The sequence below is a fragment of the Pan paniscus genome, chromosome 12, assembly GCF_029289425.2.
Source record: "Pan paniscus chromosome 12, NHGRI_mPanPan1-v2.0_pri, whole genome shotgun sequence".
In the NCBI taxonomy this organism is placed as follows: Eukaryota; Metazoa; Chordata; class Mammalia; order Primates; family Hominidae; genus Pan; species Pan paniscus.
The window spans coordinates 92,946,362-92,960,372 of NC_073261.2; the positions used below are offsets into that span (position 1 = coordinate 92,946,362).

The 14,011-nt window shown below is 42.5% G+C and overlaps 1 protein-coding gene across 4 annotated transcripts in view; it reads right to left on the reverse strand.

Annotated features, from left to right (window-relative positions):
• Positions 1–14,011, reverse strand: part of RASGRP3 (RAS guanyl releasing protein 3) — a 157,873-nt gene that overhangs the window by 9,136 nt on the left and 134,726 nt on the right. For all 4 annotated transcript variants that reach the window (XM_063594996.1, XM_063594998.1, XM_063594995.1 and 1 more), the window contains 3 exons: positions 11,742–11,857; positions 5,961–6,108; positions 164–200 (listed from right to left, as the gene is read on the reverse strand). In XM_063594996.1, coding sequence (XP_063451066.1) covers positions 164–200; positions 5,961–6,108; positions 11,742–11,857 — 301 coding nt within the window. The remainder of the gene's footprint in view (positions 1–163; positions 201–5,960; positions 6,109–11,741; positions 11,858–14,011) is intronic.

Sequence of the window (14,011 nt, forward strand, 5' to 3'; positions counted from 1 at the left end):
ACTCCAGAAACTCCTCCTCAGAGGCAATCATTCTCAGGTGCCGTTGACCCAAAAGACTGAAATTCTGAATAATGGCAAGAGCTTTTGTAGTTTAACCAGACAAATTTGATTCTTACCCCAAATGTCACATTTTAAAAATTGTAACAAAATAACATTGATTTACCTTTGCATTTGTATCCTTGCTTGATTATGCCCCAGAGCTGTAACAAAAAACAAAGGAATGTCAGGGAATCTGAGGATAGATCTGGAAGGAAAACAAGGCCACTGAAAAGGAAGTCCTGGGAAGCTTCAGGACTGGCCAGGCACAAACAGGATGTAGCCACTCTTAACACCCTTCCTGCCAGATAGAAGAACCCTCTCCCGGCCCCTTCCAGCTGTGGTGATAACATGAGTTTCGTTTCCCTTTTCTTTCTCAGAGCCAACTGGGAGCCGGGATGGGAAACTACTAAAGTTTGATGCACCAGACTTTGGCCTGATGCGCTCTCAGCAAAATGTACAGAGGAGATGGCCACTTGGTCTTTGGGAGCCCCTGGCTCCCTCTTTTTAATGACACTAGCTGCTCTTAGTGCCCACTACAGGAAATGAAGCAATGGAAGAAGCGCACCTCATGTGAAAGCATTTGGATTTTGCTAGGCTATTTTCTGAGTAGTATTTGTCCCGTGGAAAAATACAGAAGAGGAAATGATCTTAGTTATTCATGTCTTCATTCTCCACATTTGCTCTATGTTTGGCCTGTGCCAGGGTTGTAGGAGATGTCGAAAAGGCTCAGATTCTGCCAAGCAAGGAGTCTGTGACATCCTCGTGGTTAACAAGTAGGAAGTGACAAATCCCTGAGGGGAGATGTGAGGGCCTGCAGTTCCACGAGGGAGCGTTTGCCCAGGGGGTTCAGGGACATCCTGGTGGTGGTGTCTTCGCTCTCCAGACAGACTCCTTCTAAACACCATAAAGAAGAGGGCCTGGCCAGGTGCGGTGGCTCACACCTGTAATCCCAGCACTTTTGGAGGCCGAGAAGAGCAGATCACGAGGTCAGGAGATCGAGACCATCCTGGCTAACATGATGAAACCCCGTCTCTACTAAAAATACAAAAAAAATTAGCTGGTCATGATGGTGGGCGCCTGTGGTCCCAGCTACTTGGGAGGCTGAGGCAGGAGAATGGCATGAACTCAGGAGGCGGAGCTTGCAGTGAGCTGAGACCGCACCACTGCACTCCAGCCTGGGCAACAGAGCAAGAGTCCATCTCAAAAAAAAAGAGGGCCTTGCCATGCCCTTCTGTGCCTCCCCACACCTCTTGCATGGGGTGACAGATTCACCAGAGGCATACAGTATGGGTAATTAAATGGGCTTAGCTCAAGTTGGAGAAGAACTATTGCTAACCTCTTCGTGTTTGGGTTAGGTGGCTATTATCTACTTAATAAAATAATGTTGAAAAAGCAGGGCCCACTGGGACTGATGGGGGTGCCATTCACAATGTTCACAATGTATTATAAGTGAACAATGCCCCCACATGTGGGCAGCATGGCCTGCTCTTCCAGAAGAGTAAGTCACAGCCAATGTTAAGTGACTCAAGAGTATACAAAGACTGCTCCTTAACTTCTATTTGACAAGGAACTTCCACAAGTAGAAAACTCAAGGATTCCTTTGAGCCTTAACAGCTATTTGGTCCTTCAGAATACATATTAAAATGCAAATGTCAGCCGGGCGCGGTGGCTCACGCCTGTAATCCCAGCACTTTCGGAGGCCGAGGCGGGCGGATCATGAGCTCAAGAGATCAAGACCATCCTGGCCAACATGGTGAAACCCCGTCACTACTAAAAATACAAAAATTAGCTGGGCATGGTGGTGTGTGCCTATAGTCCCAGCTATTCAGGAGACTGAGGCAGGAGAATCACTTGAACCCAGGAGGTAGAGGTTGCAGTGAGCCAAGATCGCGCCACTGCAGGCGACAGAGAGAGATTCTATCTCAAAGAAAAAATAATAATAATAAATAAATAAAATGCAAATGTCTCCTAGGACAGAGCAGTATTTTGTCTTAGGGACAGGAAGGATTATCTGACAACTAAGTAGAAGCAAGGATGGCTGGAAGAGAGAGGGGCATGATCCAGAAAAGGGCAGTGGTGGCCAGGATCATCACAGCTTGATCTTTATGATAATCTAGTTTGCTTCTCTTTTGTAAAAGGTGAATGTGATGATCCAGGAAGTTAGATAATTTGCAATCTCCCACAACCTGGAAATTCTTTCTCCGGAGCCCTTGGTAATGATAATAGCAATAATAATGATGATAGTTAACATTTCTTGAACTCTTGCTATGTGAAAGGCACAGTTAGGCTCTTTATACATATTAGCTTATTTAATTGCTCATGATGTCCTTATGGTGTAGGTAATAATATTTTTCTCATTTTTACAGATGAGGAGACTGACCTACAGAGAGGTAAAGTCCCTTGGCAAGGTCTCATAGCTAGTGAGGGAAAGAAGAATGTGTCACTTGAGGGAAAGACAGGAAGCCATTGCTCCTGCATACTGTTGTGTGAGCAAAGGCACTGAGGTGGGACAAGAAAGGATAAGATTTAAGAAGAGACATCCTAATATCCAGATATGTTACATTATTAGCATTGCTGCAGGAACTGCTGAAAAAGATACAGTCAAGCAAGGGTGCTGGGGGTGGGGGTGGGGAGGTAGGTTTGCTAATGCTTACTTAATAGCCAGGAACAAACAGTAGCTAGGAAGAGGCACTGGGTCAGTGTGCCTGCCAAGAACAGTAGAGGATGAACTCATGTGGATGGGTATGCAGGAGTATTTCCCACAGTCCTTTGATTTGAGACCACCGGCTGCTGTCATATTTGGAGTAATTGTGGTGTAAGACGCACTGGACTGAGACTCAGGAGACCTGGGTGTGACTCATGGTTTTGCTGCTAATGATCTTTGTGACCTTGGGGGAAGTCACTTAACTTCTCCAGACCTCAGTTTCTTCATCTACAAAATAAGGGAATTACTAACACTCTTTCAGTTCTGGAATTCTAATTCTAAAGTAAATCTTCTGCAGAGCAAGTCTGTTTGTCTTCCTTAAACTTAAAATGGAACTTATTTTAAAAGCAGATGGTTCCAGCACTGGAACCATTCTCCCACAATTCCTTTCAATGACACATCTATAGAGCCATAGTTATAAATTCCTTTGAAAACCAATGGGCTTTTTGACATGAGTGTCAGTAAAGATCAAATCAAATCGTACCAATAAAATTAAATATATTTTAAAAACAAAAACAGCTGTAAAAATTTTAAATGAGTTAATTTCAATTAAACTCTCAAAGTATCAAGGAATACATAAAAAATGTGTACTCCGAGCCATGTGACGTGCAACGTGTCTAATATCATGCAACAACATGGTGGGTAAGTAAGTATTAACTCCCTTTTACAGATACAAATAGACCCAAAGATGGTGAATAACTTGGTCAAGGACATAGAGTTAGCAAGGGCAAAACTTTAACCCAGGGTTCCAGACTCCAGGTCCAGAGCTTTCTACTTCATCACAGCTGCAGCAAGAATGTAGCACCAGCAGGTCTGCTCCAATGAGTCAGGGAGACAGGTGTGGAACTTCCAAGAAAGTCTACCTTGCTGCTCCTACAGAATCAGGGCCTCTGTAAAAGGGAGGGACAGGACAGAAGGACTAGAGAGCAGAGATAAGATCTTGAGTTTGTTTCTCTGTTTGTTTGTTTGTTTGTTTGTTTTTGAGATGGAGTCTTGCTCTGTCGACCAGGCTGGAGTGCAGTGGTGCCATCTTGGCTCACTGCAAGCTCCGCCTCCCGGGTTCACACCATTCTCCTGCCTCAGCCTCCGGAGTAGCTGGGACTGCAGGTGCCCACCACCACACCCTGCTAATTTTTTGTATTTTTAGTAGAGATGGGGTTTCACTGTGTTAGCCAGGATGGTCTCGATCTCCTGATCTCATGATCCACCCGCCTTGGCCTCCCAAAGTGCTGAGATTATAGGCGTGAGCCACCGCGCCTGGCCGAGTTTTTTATTATTATTATTATATTTAGCGATGGCAGTGGCAGGTGTCTCTTTATATTGCCCAGGCCGGAGTCGAACTCTTGGGCTCAAGCTATCCCCCTGCCTCAGCCTCCTGAGTACCTGGGACTACAGGTCCATGCCACAGCACCCGGGACCTTGAGATTTGATAAGGGTCTTCTGACTCTCACAGCCCACCAAAAGACAGATGCATCATCCTGACTTTTGGCTGAGCCATACCATGGCCCAGCAGCCTGACCTTTTGTTTACTGGGTCCCACTCTGTAGGAGCGTGTTATGCACGGCCCCATCCCACATCAGAATTTTCAGGTCTAGGTATTTCCAAAAATTTCCATCAGAATAGAGAAACATGAAAAAGGAGACCATTTTGTTTTGTTTTGAGACTGAGTCTCGCTCTGTCACCCAGGCTGGAGTGCAGTGGCACGATCTTGGCCCGCCGCAACCTCTGCCTCCCAGGTTCAAATGATTCTTCTGCCTCAGCCTCCTGAGTAGCTAGGATTACAGGCACCTGCCACCATGCCCTGCTAATTTTTGTATTTTTGGTAGAGACGGGTTTTCACCATGTTGGCCAGGTTGGTCTCAAACTCCTGACCTCAGGTGATCTGCTTGCCTTGGCCTTCCAAATTTCTGGGATTACACACATGAGCCACCGCGCCTGGCCAACCATTTGTTTTATGATAAAATGGTCTGGTCATGCAATCCCAGTAGAGATACTAAAGAACTTCACCTTCTCTGCAGTGAATAAAGAGAGCTAGTTAGACTGGTTTTCCCCTGTGTCACATCAGCTGCTATGACCACCTGGGGCCGTCTTTGAGGAAATGGCTGCCTCTTATTTACCCATTCTCAGAGGAGTGTGTGCTTGAACACAGACTCCTGCATTGGGCTCCTGAAAGCCAGTTCTTTGAGCATGGGGTGGGAAAAATGTAATTTCTGGTAGCATATAATATCGGCAACAAATTCAATATGGGTCAACGAGTCAACAGGAGGACATGGCTGCCAAATAAAGCTAACACGACTGAGCTCTGGCATCTAGAAAAAGGGGTGATTGTCATACTCCTCTGGGTGCTGGGCCTCCCTCACCTGGAATACCACATTTCCCATTTTATTTAACTTGGATTATCAACTGGAGACATTCAGGGCCCAGGAGTTTCTGTTAAGGCCAGGATCAAAAACTGACCTTGGTTCCCAAAGAATTATCAAAGGTGGGGGAAGGAAGCATGCAGTCTTCATTTGTTGCAGTGGTGTAGGTGAAGCACAGGGCTGACAGTCAGTACACCTGTGTCGGAGTCCAAGCTCTGGTAATGATTAGCTGTGCAATCCTCAGGAACCTGGGTTATCCTCTTTGAACCTCTATCTTCATAAGCAAGATGGTGAAAGTAAAATACCCACTTCAAGGGCTTGCTATGAGGATTAGTTACCATAATGTCTATGGAAGTACTTTGTTACCATCAAGCATTAAGTAAATGTTATTTATTATTATAACCAGGTTCTCTCCAAAAAGATTTTTTCTTCCTTTTTGAGTTGTGAATTATTGAACCATGCCATGATGGATTTCTGGTCACTAATACCACATGAAATGAAAACTGGAAGGAACTCGCTAAGATAAATGCACCTCTTAATTGCAACCACTTATGAATATTAGTGATGAATGCCAGGGCTCATTGGGCTGACACTTTTCCCTGGCAGGGATTAATAAACAAAACCACTCTCTTGAGTTAACAGCCCTCACCAGCCTTCCCTGTTTTTGCTAGCCCTGCATTCCTAGAAAATAACTAAACCTTGCCTTTGGTGTTTAATCTTCAATTTCAGGGAGCCATCACATTTTACTTCTGATTCAAAGCAGACAGTGAACTTTATTTAGTGTATCATTTTCCTACTTTTTCAGAATGCTACACAAATAACTACACACATAAGAAAACAACGGAAAACAGACTTACAAATCCCGCACAGTGTTCGCAGAAGGTTGGCTTGAGATACGTCATCTCCTGAAAATTATGGATAAATCCTGGTCCCATTTTACAGTGTAGTTGGGATTTAGCTCTCAGGAAGTAAGCCATCATTTCATCTTTACTAATTAGGCCATCCCTGTTAAGAGAATCAAAGAAGGGAGGGAATCTTTAAATAACAGGTTGCTAAGTAGTTGCCACACTTTAATCACCCACCTCCCAAACCTTTGTGGCCAAAAGCAGTTGAGGAATATTCACTTCTCTATTACATCTCAGAGAAGGAGCAAACCTCAAAAGGCATCTTCAGGTGTTCAAAGCCTTTTTCAGTAAGCAGAAAATTGTGTATGTGTGCACCCTGCATGTGTGTGTGTGTGCAGGAGCATATTCATGTAAGCACACATGTGGCCTGTGCACCGCAGCACAGAAAGTCTTTATTATGAAAAGCAGCTTCCTGAAGGACATCTTTCTAGTCCTTGCCTAGCTGTAAGGTTGCAAGAATTAGGATGATGGAGAAAGGCAGAGAACTGTAATAACTGGGCTGACCATTCTCAAATTCATTCAGCTTGATGCTGTCCGGGCTCCTTGGTGATATTTTCACTCATATCTTAGTGGCTCATAGCCCATTCACTGCGACTGGCTGGGAGCAATTCTTCCAGATCTACTCCACACAGAACAAACCTCTGGTCCTTCCCACCTTCCTACCCCTACCCACCATATACGCTGACTTCTTGTTTATCAAAAATGAACAAATCGGCCAGGTGCGGTGGCTCATGCCTGTAATCCTAGCACTTTGGGAGGCCAAGGTGGGCGGATCACTTGAGGTCAGGAGTTCAAGACCAGCCTGACCAACATGGTGAGACCCCATCTCTACCAAAAACACAAAAATTAGCTGGACGTGGTGGTGTGTGCCTATAATCCCAGCTACTCAGGAGGCTGAGTCACGGAGGCAGAGATTGCAGTGAGCCGAGATCACACCTCTGCACTCCAGCCTGGGCAACAGAGAGAGACTCTTGTCTCAAAATAATAATAATAATAATAGTAATTGGATCCACTTGACACAGGGGAGCTCTATCTTGCTTCTTTGTCCATTAGCATGTGCTGGCGATCACACCTTTCCTTTCCAGTTCAGAATTCTTTTCTACCTCCTATGTCCTCTCTTGGGACTCCTCTCTCAGAGGAAGAGTTGAGCCATCCAGCACTCTCCAGCCTCCCCGGGACTCTCCTCCTTCCAGGTTATGCTCAGTCTCTTCCCCTGTTTCTTCCTCCGTTCACAAATACGCTCAGGACTTTCCTAGCTGAAAAATCCCCTTCTTCAGTCCTGCTGCCATCTCCAACAGATGTCTTTTCTCTCTACCTTCTTTTACTCCGGAAGTTTTCAAAAAGAGAAATCATTAGGTTCTTTTATCATTTCCTCCAGGTACTGTTTATGCCACTTGGGTTTCTAACCCTACAAATCTGTCACCAAGAACATCCTCAGTGGCATTTTCTCATTGGCAGGAGGTAACACGGAGACATGTTTCCTTCTTTTGGCGCTCTCCCCTTAGGCACCCTGGAATTGCATGCCACCCCACTTCTCCTCCTTCCTCTCCAGCTCCCCCTTCTCCAGCTCACCTGCAGGGCCCTCTGACTCCTTTCAATGCCTGCATGTAGGAGGGGAGTCCCTGAAGGCTCATTCCTCAGGCCCCGAGCTCACCTCCCTCTAAGAGTTCCCACCAGAGTTTGCTCACAAGATCGAGACTCCAGCTTACAGTGGGGCTGAAGACTTAATCTCCATCTCCAGCCCTGACTGTTGTCCTGAATTTTTGCACCACATCTTCGACAACTTGCTAGACCTCTCTTCCTGATGATCCACTCTCTGTCTCAATCAACGGATCTAAGTCCAACTTCATCTCTTTCTTCCCTGTACTCCCTGCCCAGGCTTCCCTATACTGTTTGCTGTGCCACAATCTTCCCCCAGGCTTGAGAATTTAAGATCCCTTTCTTACCTCCTATGCAAAATAACTTTGATTTTTGTACTTTATAAGTATTATTAAAGTTATTTTGCGTAGGAGGCAAAAAAAAAAAAAAGGATTCTAAATTCTCAAGCTTGCGGGGAAATTTGGCACAGCCTAGTACCTAACAGTTATTTTTTCTGCTCCTCCAAACGTCCGCCATCAAGGAGGCACCAGCATCTCTTATTCCCTTCTTTGTGTTCTTGAGTTCTCATCATTTAGCTCTCACTTAGAAGTGAGAACCTGTGGTATTTGGTTTTCTGTTCCTGCGTTAGTTTGCTAGGGATGATAGCCTCCACTTCCATCCGCGTTCCTGCAAAACACATGATCTCATTCTCTTTTTTTTTTTTTTTTTTCCTGAGACAGAGATTCGCTCTTGTTACCCAGGCTGGAGTGCAATGGCGCGATCTTGGCTCACCACAACCTCTGCCTCTTGGGTTCAAGTGATTCTCCTGCCTCAGCCTCCGACATGTGTCACCACGCCCGGCTAATTTTTGTATTTTCAGTAGAGATGGGGTTTCTCCATGTTGGTCAGACTGGTCTCGAGCTCCCGACTCAGGTGATCCGCCTGCCTCAGCCTCCCAAAGTGCTGGGATTACAGGCATGAGCCACCGTGCCTGGCAATCTCGTTCTTTTTTATGGCTGCATAATAGTCCATGATGTATATGTACCACATTTTCTTTATCCAATCTGTTATTGATGGGCATTTAGGTTGATTACATGACTTTGATATTTGAATAGTGCTGCAATGAACACTCATATGCCTGTGTCTTTACTGTAGAATGATTTCTATTCCTCTGGGTATATACCCAGTAATGGGATTGCTGGGTTGAAGTGTAGTTCTGTTTTTAGCTGCTTGAGGAATCGCCATACTGCTTTCCACAATGGTTGAATGAATTATACTCCCAACAGTGTATAAGTGTTCCCTTTCCTCTGCAACTTCACTAGCATCTGTTATTTTTTGACTTTCTTTTTTTTTTTTTTTTTTTTTTTTGAGACGGAGTCTTGCTCTGTCGTCCAGGCTGGAGTGCAGTGGTGCGATCTTGGCTCACTGCAAGCTCCGCCTCGCGGGTTCACGCCATTCTCCTGCCTCAGCCTCCCGAGTAGCTGGGACTACAGGGGCCCGCCACCACGCCTGGCTAATTTTTTGTATTTTTAGTAGAGACAGAGTTTCACCGTGTTAGCCAGGATGGTCTTGATCTCCTGACATCGTGATCCACCCACCTCAGCCTCCCAAAGTTCTGGGATTACAGGCGTGGGCCACAGCGCCCAGCCAACTTTTAGACTTTCTAGTAATAGCCATTCTTGGCTGGGCACGGTGGCTCACGCCTGGAATCCCAGAACTTTGGGAGGCCAAGGCAGGTGGATCACCTGAGTTCAGGAGTTCAAGAACAGCCTGGCCAACATGATGAACCCTCGTTTCTACTGAAAAAAAAGAAAAAAAAATTGCCTGGCTTGGTGGTGCATGCCTATAACCAGCTACTCAGGAGGCTCAGGCATGAGAATCACTTGAACCCAGGAGACAGAGGTTGCAATAAGCCGAGATTGTGCCACTGCACTCCAGCTTGGGCAAAAGAACGAGACTCTGTCTCAAAGAAAAGTAATAATAATAATAATAGCCATTCTGACTGGTGTGAGGTGATATCTCATCGTAGTTTTGATTTGCATTTCTCTAATTATCAGTGATATTGAGCTTTTTTTCATATGCTTATTGTCCACATGTATGTCTTCTTTACAGAAGTGTCTATTCGTGTCCTTTGCCTACTCAAAGGAATGGGCACAGATTTCATAATGAAGAGGCCAAAAACAATCTTTATTATATATATGATAAATGAATTTATGAATGCATTGTCCCACAAATTTATTACATCATTTGGTACATAAATTTGTGTAACAGTGCATTAGCTCATCTCCCCTCCTAGGGACTCACAGTGTAATACACCAGCCTATTAAAAGCTTTGGGAAGTCACACAGTAAAGACACCTATTTAATGAGATTTAACCCTGTGTTTCTCACATGTGACTACTTAGTTCCTTTTTCAAAAGTACTAATTAATAGCTACTTCTGTGGAACATCGTTTGGAAAACAGTACCTTAGAGAAAACATCTTTTTGAGACTTTCCAGTATTAACCACTCAAAACTTTAGTGTCATGTAAGCAAGATATGAATAGTCCAAACCTTCATTCATAGAAAACAATTCTATAGATATCAATAAGTAGAGATAAGGATGATATAGAGATAGACACAAATATTTGCTAGGACAATCTCAATTATGTCTCTAGAACCAACAGATAAAAGAAATGAAGACTAGGAAGTTATTTTAAGTCAATGTCCTATTTAGATGTCACTAATAGTAACAAACTAAGCAAAGAAGTGGGTAGTTAGCAGGCAATTTAAATTTTACTTTGTAAAGGAAGTTAATGTTTCTAATTAAATTTATTTTAAAAGTATTCTTTGTTCTGGGTATATAATGAAGATGAATTTAAGATTTTAAGTTATGTTAATGTGTCAAGACATTTCTTGGTGTGTTGAATTACAGATTTTATTTTTTAAATTCAATTAAAAAAAATAGTTAGAGACAAGGTTCCCACTATGTTGCCCAGGCTGGTCTCAAACTCCTGTCTTCGAATAATCCTACTATCTCAGCCTCCCACAGTGCTGGCATTACAGGTGTGAGGTATCGCACCCGGCTCCAGACTTCATTTTTTAAGAATTCTCATACCAGCAAAAATATTAGAGAATTTTAATGTAATTTAATTTGCCCATTTTACCAAAACAAAATCCAGCATTTCCTTACAGGTGATTTTTAAATTAGGAACTAATCTCGTACTATTAACAATTAATCAAATTATTAATGCCAGGATTTCTCAGCAGTTTTTTTTTCAAATCATTATTTTCTTTTAATGAGTTGGGTTTTAGTCTCTAAAGTGATTTAATTTTTAGGAATCATTTGACGCTAAAAAGCAATATATTTTTTCTTTATCAAGACAACCTTTGATCAATCAAAGAGAAAACAAAGCATGAATGCTTCTTGGCTGTCTGCAGCTATCATCTGCTTTAATGAAGACTATAAGTAAGTTTTATTTTTTTTTTTTGAGACAGAGTCTCACTCAGTCACCCAGACTGGGGTGCAATGGTGCTATCTCAGCTCACTGCAACCTCTGCCTCCCAGGCTCAAGCAATTCTCCCGCCTCAGCCACCCAAGTAGCTGGGATTACAGGCCTGTGCCACCATGCCCAGTGAATTTTTGTATTTTTAGTAGAGACAGAGTTTCGCCATGTTGGCCAGGCTGGTCTTTAACTCCTGGCCTCAAGTGATCTGCCTGCCTCAGCCTCCCAAAGTGCTGGGATTACAGGCATGAGTCACCATGCCTGGCCAAAATTTTTTAAAAATCTTCATGAATTTTAAGATTGCTTCCAGGTCCGCTAATTTTGAGGACTCTCCCAGGTTAGATCTAACAATATTTCTCCTCTACTCTTTTTTGGTGGAGATTTTTTGAGGTTGAGAGCTAAGCAATAGAAGCAATATAGCAAATGGAGTGCTTGGATCATTTACAAATGTGCACTTGTGTTCAACACTGACAACATGGTCTTCCCTGTGATTCCATTCAGGTCATGTTCATACACACCAAGAAAATAATCAGTGACAAATTAAACCTGGCTCATCAAAGCACCAGGGTTGAAGCTGTCAAGATGTAAATTACAAGTTTCCCTTCTCTCCTCTGATAATAATTTTCTGCTTTAGGATAGTTGCATTAAAATAAAACAAAATTAAAACTTACTGATCTTTGTCCAGAACACAGAAGGAATCCAAGAAGGGAAAATTGGCAGCTATACTTTCAAAGTCCTCTTGGGAAATGTACCCATCATGGTCGTGATCATAGTTTCTAAATACAGACTGCAAAGGAAAGATAAGTATTTATTGAATGACTATGAGGCAGGCTCTGAACTTGTTATTGCGAAAGCAATGATAACTAGCATATGATCCTTTCTATCAAGGAGCTTAGAATCTAGTGAAAGATAACTAAGTCAAGAAGCCTTTATAATATAACAAGACAAGTGGTTTGATGAGGATAAAAACAGAGTAATGATTGGATGTGGTGGCTCACACCTGTAATCCCAGCACTTTGGGAGTTGGAGGCAGAGGTGGGAAGATCACTTGAGCACAAGAGTTTGAGACCAGCCTGAGCAATATAGAGAGACCTCATTGCTACAAAAAAAATTTTTTAATTAGCTGGGCACGGTGGTGCATGCCTATAGTCCCAGCCACTTGTGAGGCTGAGGCAGGAGACTTGCTCAGCCCAGGAGTTTGAGGTTACAATGAGCCAAGATCACACCACTGCACTGTAGCCTGGGCAAAAGAGTAAGGCATCATCTCTAAAAAATAAATTTTAAATAAAATTAAAAATAAAACTTCGGCTGGGCGCGGTGGCTCATGCCTGCAATCCTAGCACTTTAGGAGGCTGAAGGAGGTGGATCACCTGAGGTCAGGAATTCAAGACCACCCTGACCAACATGATGAAACCCCATCGCTACTAAAAATAAAATAAAATAAAAAATTAGCTGGGCATGGTGGCATATGCCTGCAATCCCAGCTACTCAGGGGGCTGAGGCACGAGAATCGCTTGAACCTGGGAGGAGGAGGTTGCAGTGAGCCAAGATGGCGCCATTGCACTCCAGCCTGGGCAACAATAGCAAAACTCTGTCTCAATAAATAAATAAATAAAATAGAGTGATATTGGTGGGGGGGGGGGGGAAGGAGGAGGTGGATTAAGAAAGGTTTCCTGGGAAAAGCAAGGTTTAAAATGAAACCTCACGGTTGAGTAGAAATTGGCTTAGTGAATTTACAAATTCAAATACCATGACAATAGAAAATAAAGTTTTAAGGTGTTATCTCAAAAATTAAAGCGTACATTTAATGCAATTCCAATCAAAATCCCAGTAGGGATTTATTTTAAATGAACAAATTGATTATAAAGTTCAAATCAAAGTGGGTATGTTGAAAACAGGCTAAAAATTATTTTAAATGAAGAGTAATGAGGGGGAACATGCCCTTTCAGAAATCAAATATTCTACACAGCTACATTAATCAAAACAACATGATACAAATTACCACAGAGAGTGGAGTCCTGAAACAAACCCATGTATATATAGGAATTTATCAAAAAGTATCTTTTAAAATCCACAGATAAATTATGGATTATCCAATAACTGCTGTTGAGTTAAATGACTAATAATCTTACAAAATAAATTACCTCCAAACTAAATTCTAGATGTATTATATATTATTTATTTATTTTTCTTTTTAGAGACAGGATCTGACTCTGTTGCCCAGGCTACAGTGCAGTGGCATGATCATAGCTCACTGCAGCCTCAAACTCCTAGAATCAAACTCCATCCTCCTGCATCAGCCTCCCAAAGTGCTGGGATTATAGGCATGAGCCACTGCACTAGTGTATTATATAGTTTAATGCAAAAAAACCCAAAGCTATAAAAGTACCAAAGATAAATAGATGAAAATATTTTTCATGTTTCATAATCTTTGTGTGAAAAAGGCCTTTCTTGGCATGACATCAATGTCAGAAGCCATAAAGAAAAATATTTTATTTAATAAAATGCAAAAAAATTGAACCAAAAAGCTCAATTAACAAATTTTAAGATAAATGTCAAACAGAGCAAGTTATTTGCAGCATATATGAGAGCAAAGACACAAAAGTCAAACAGGCAATCACCAAATAAAAATACAAATGGTCAATACATCCATGGAAAGTTATTCAGCTCAGCTAATCATTACAGAAGCATTAATGAAGCTTTTTTTCACCTCTCAGATTAAATAAAATCTTAAAATACTGTAATCGATCATCTTCTAGGGTATGAGACAACAGGTACTCTTGTATCAAGTTAGTGACGTAAATAGCCACAATATTTCTGGACGACAATCAGGAATTTTAAGTGCCTACTCTCTGACACAGCAATTCCACTTCTAGGAATCTGTCCTAAAGAAATAATCGAACAAAGTTGCGTAAGATACACATGTATATATGTATGTAGT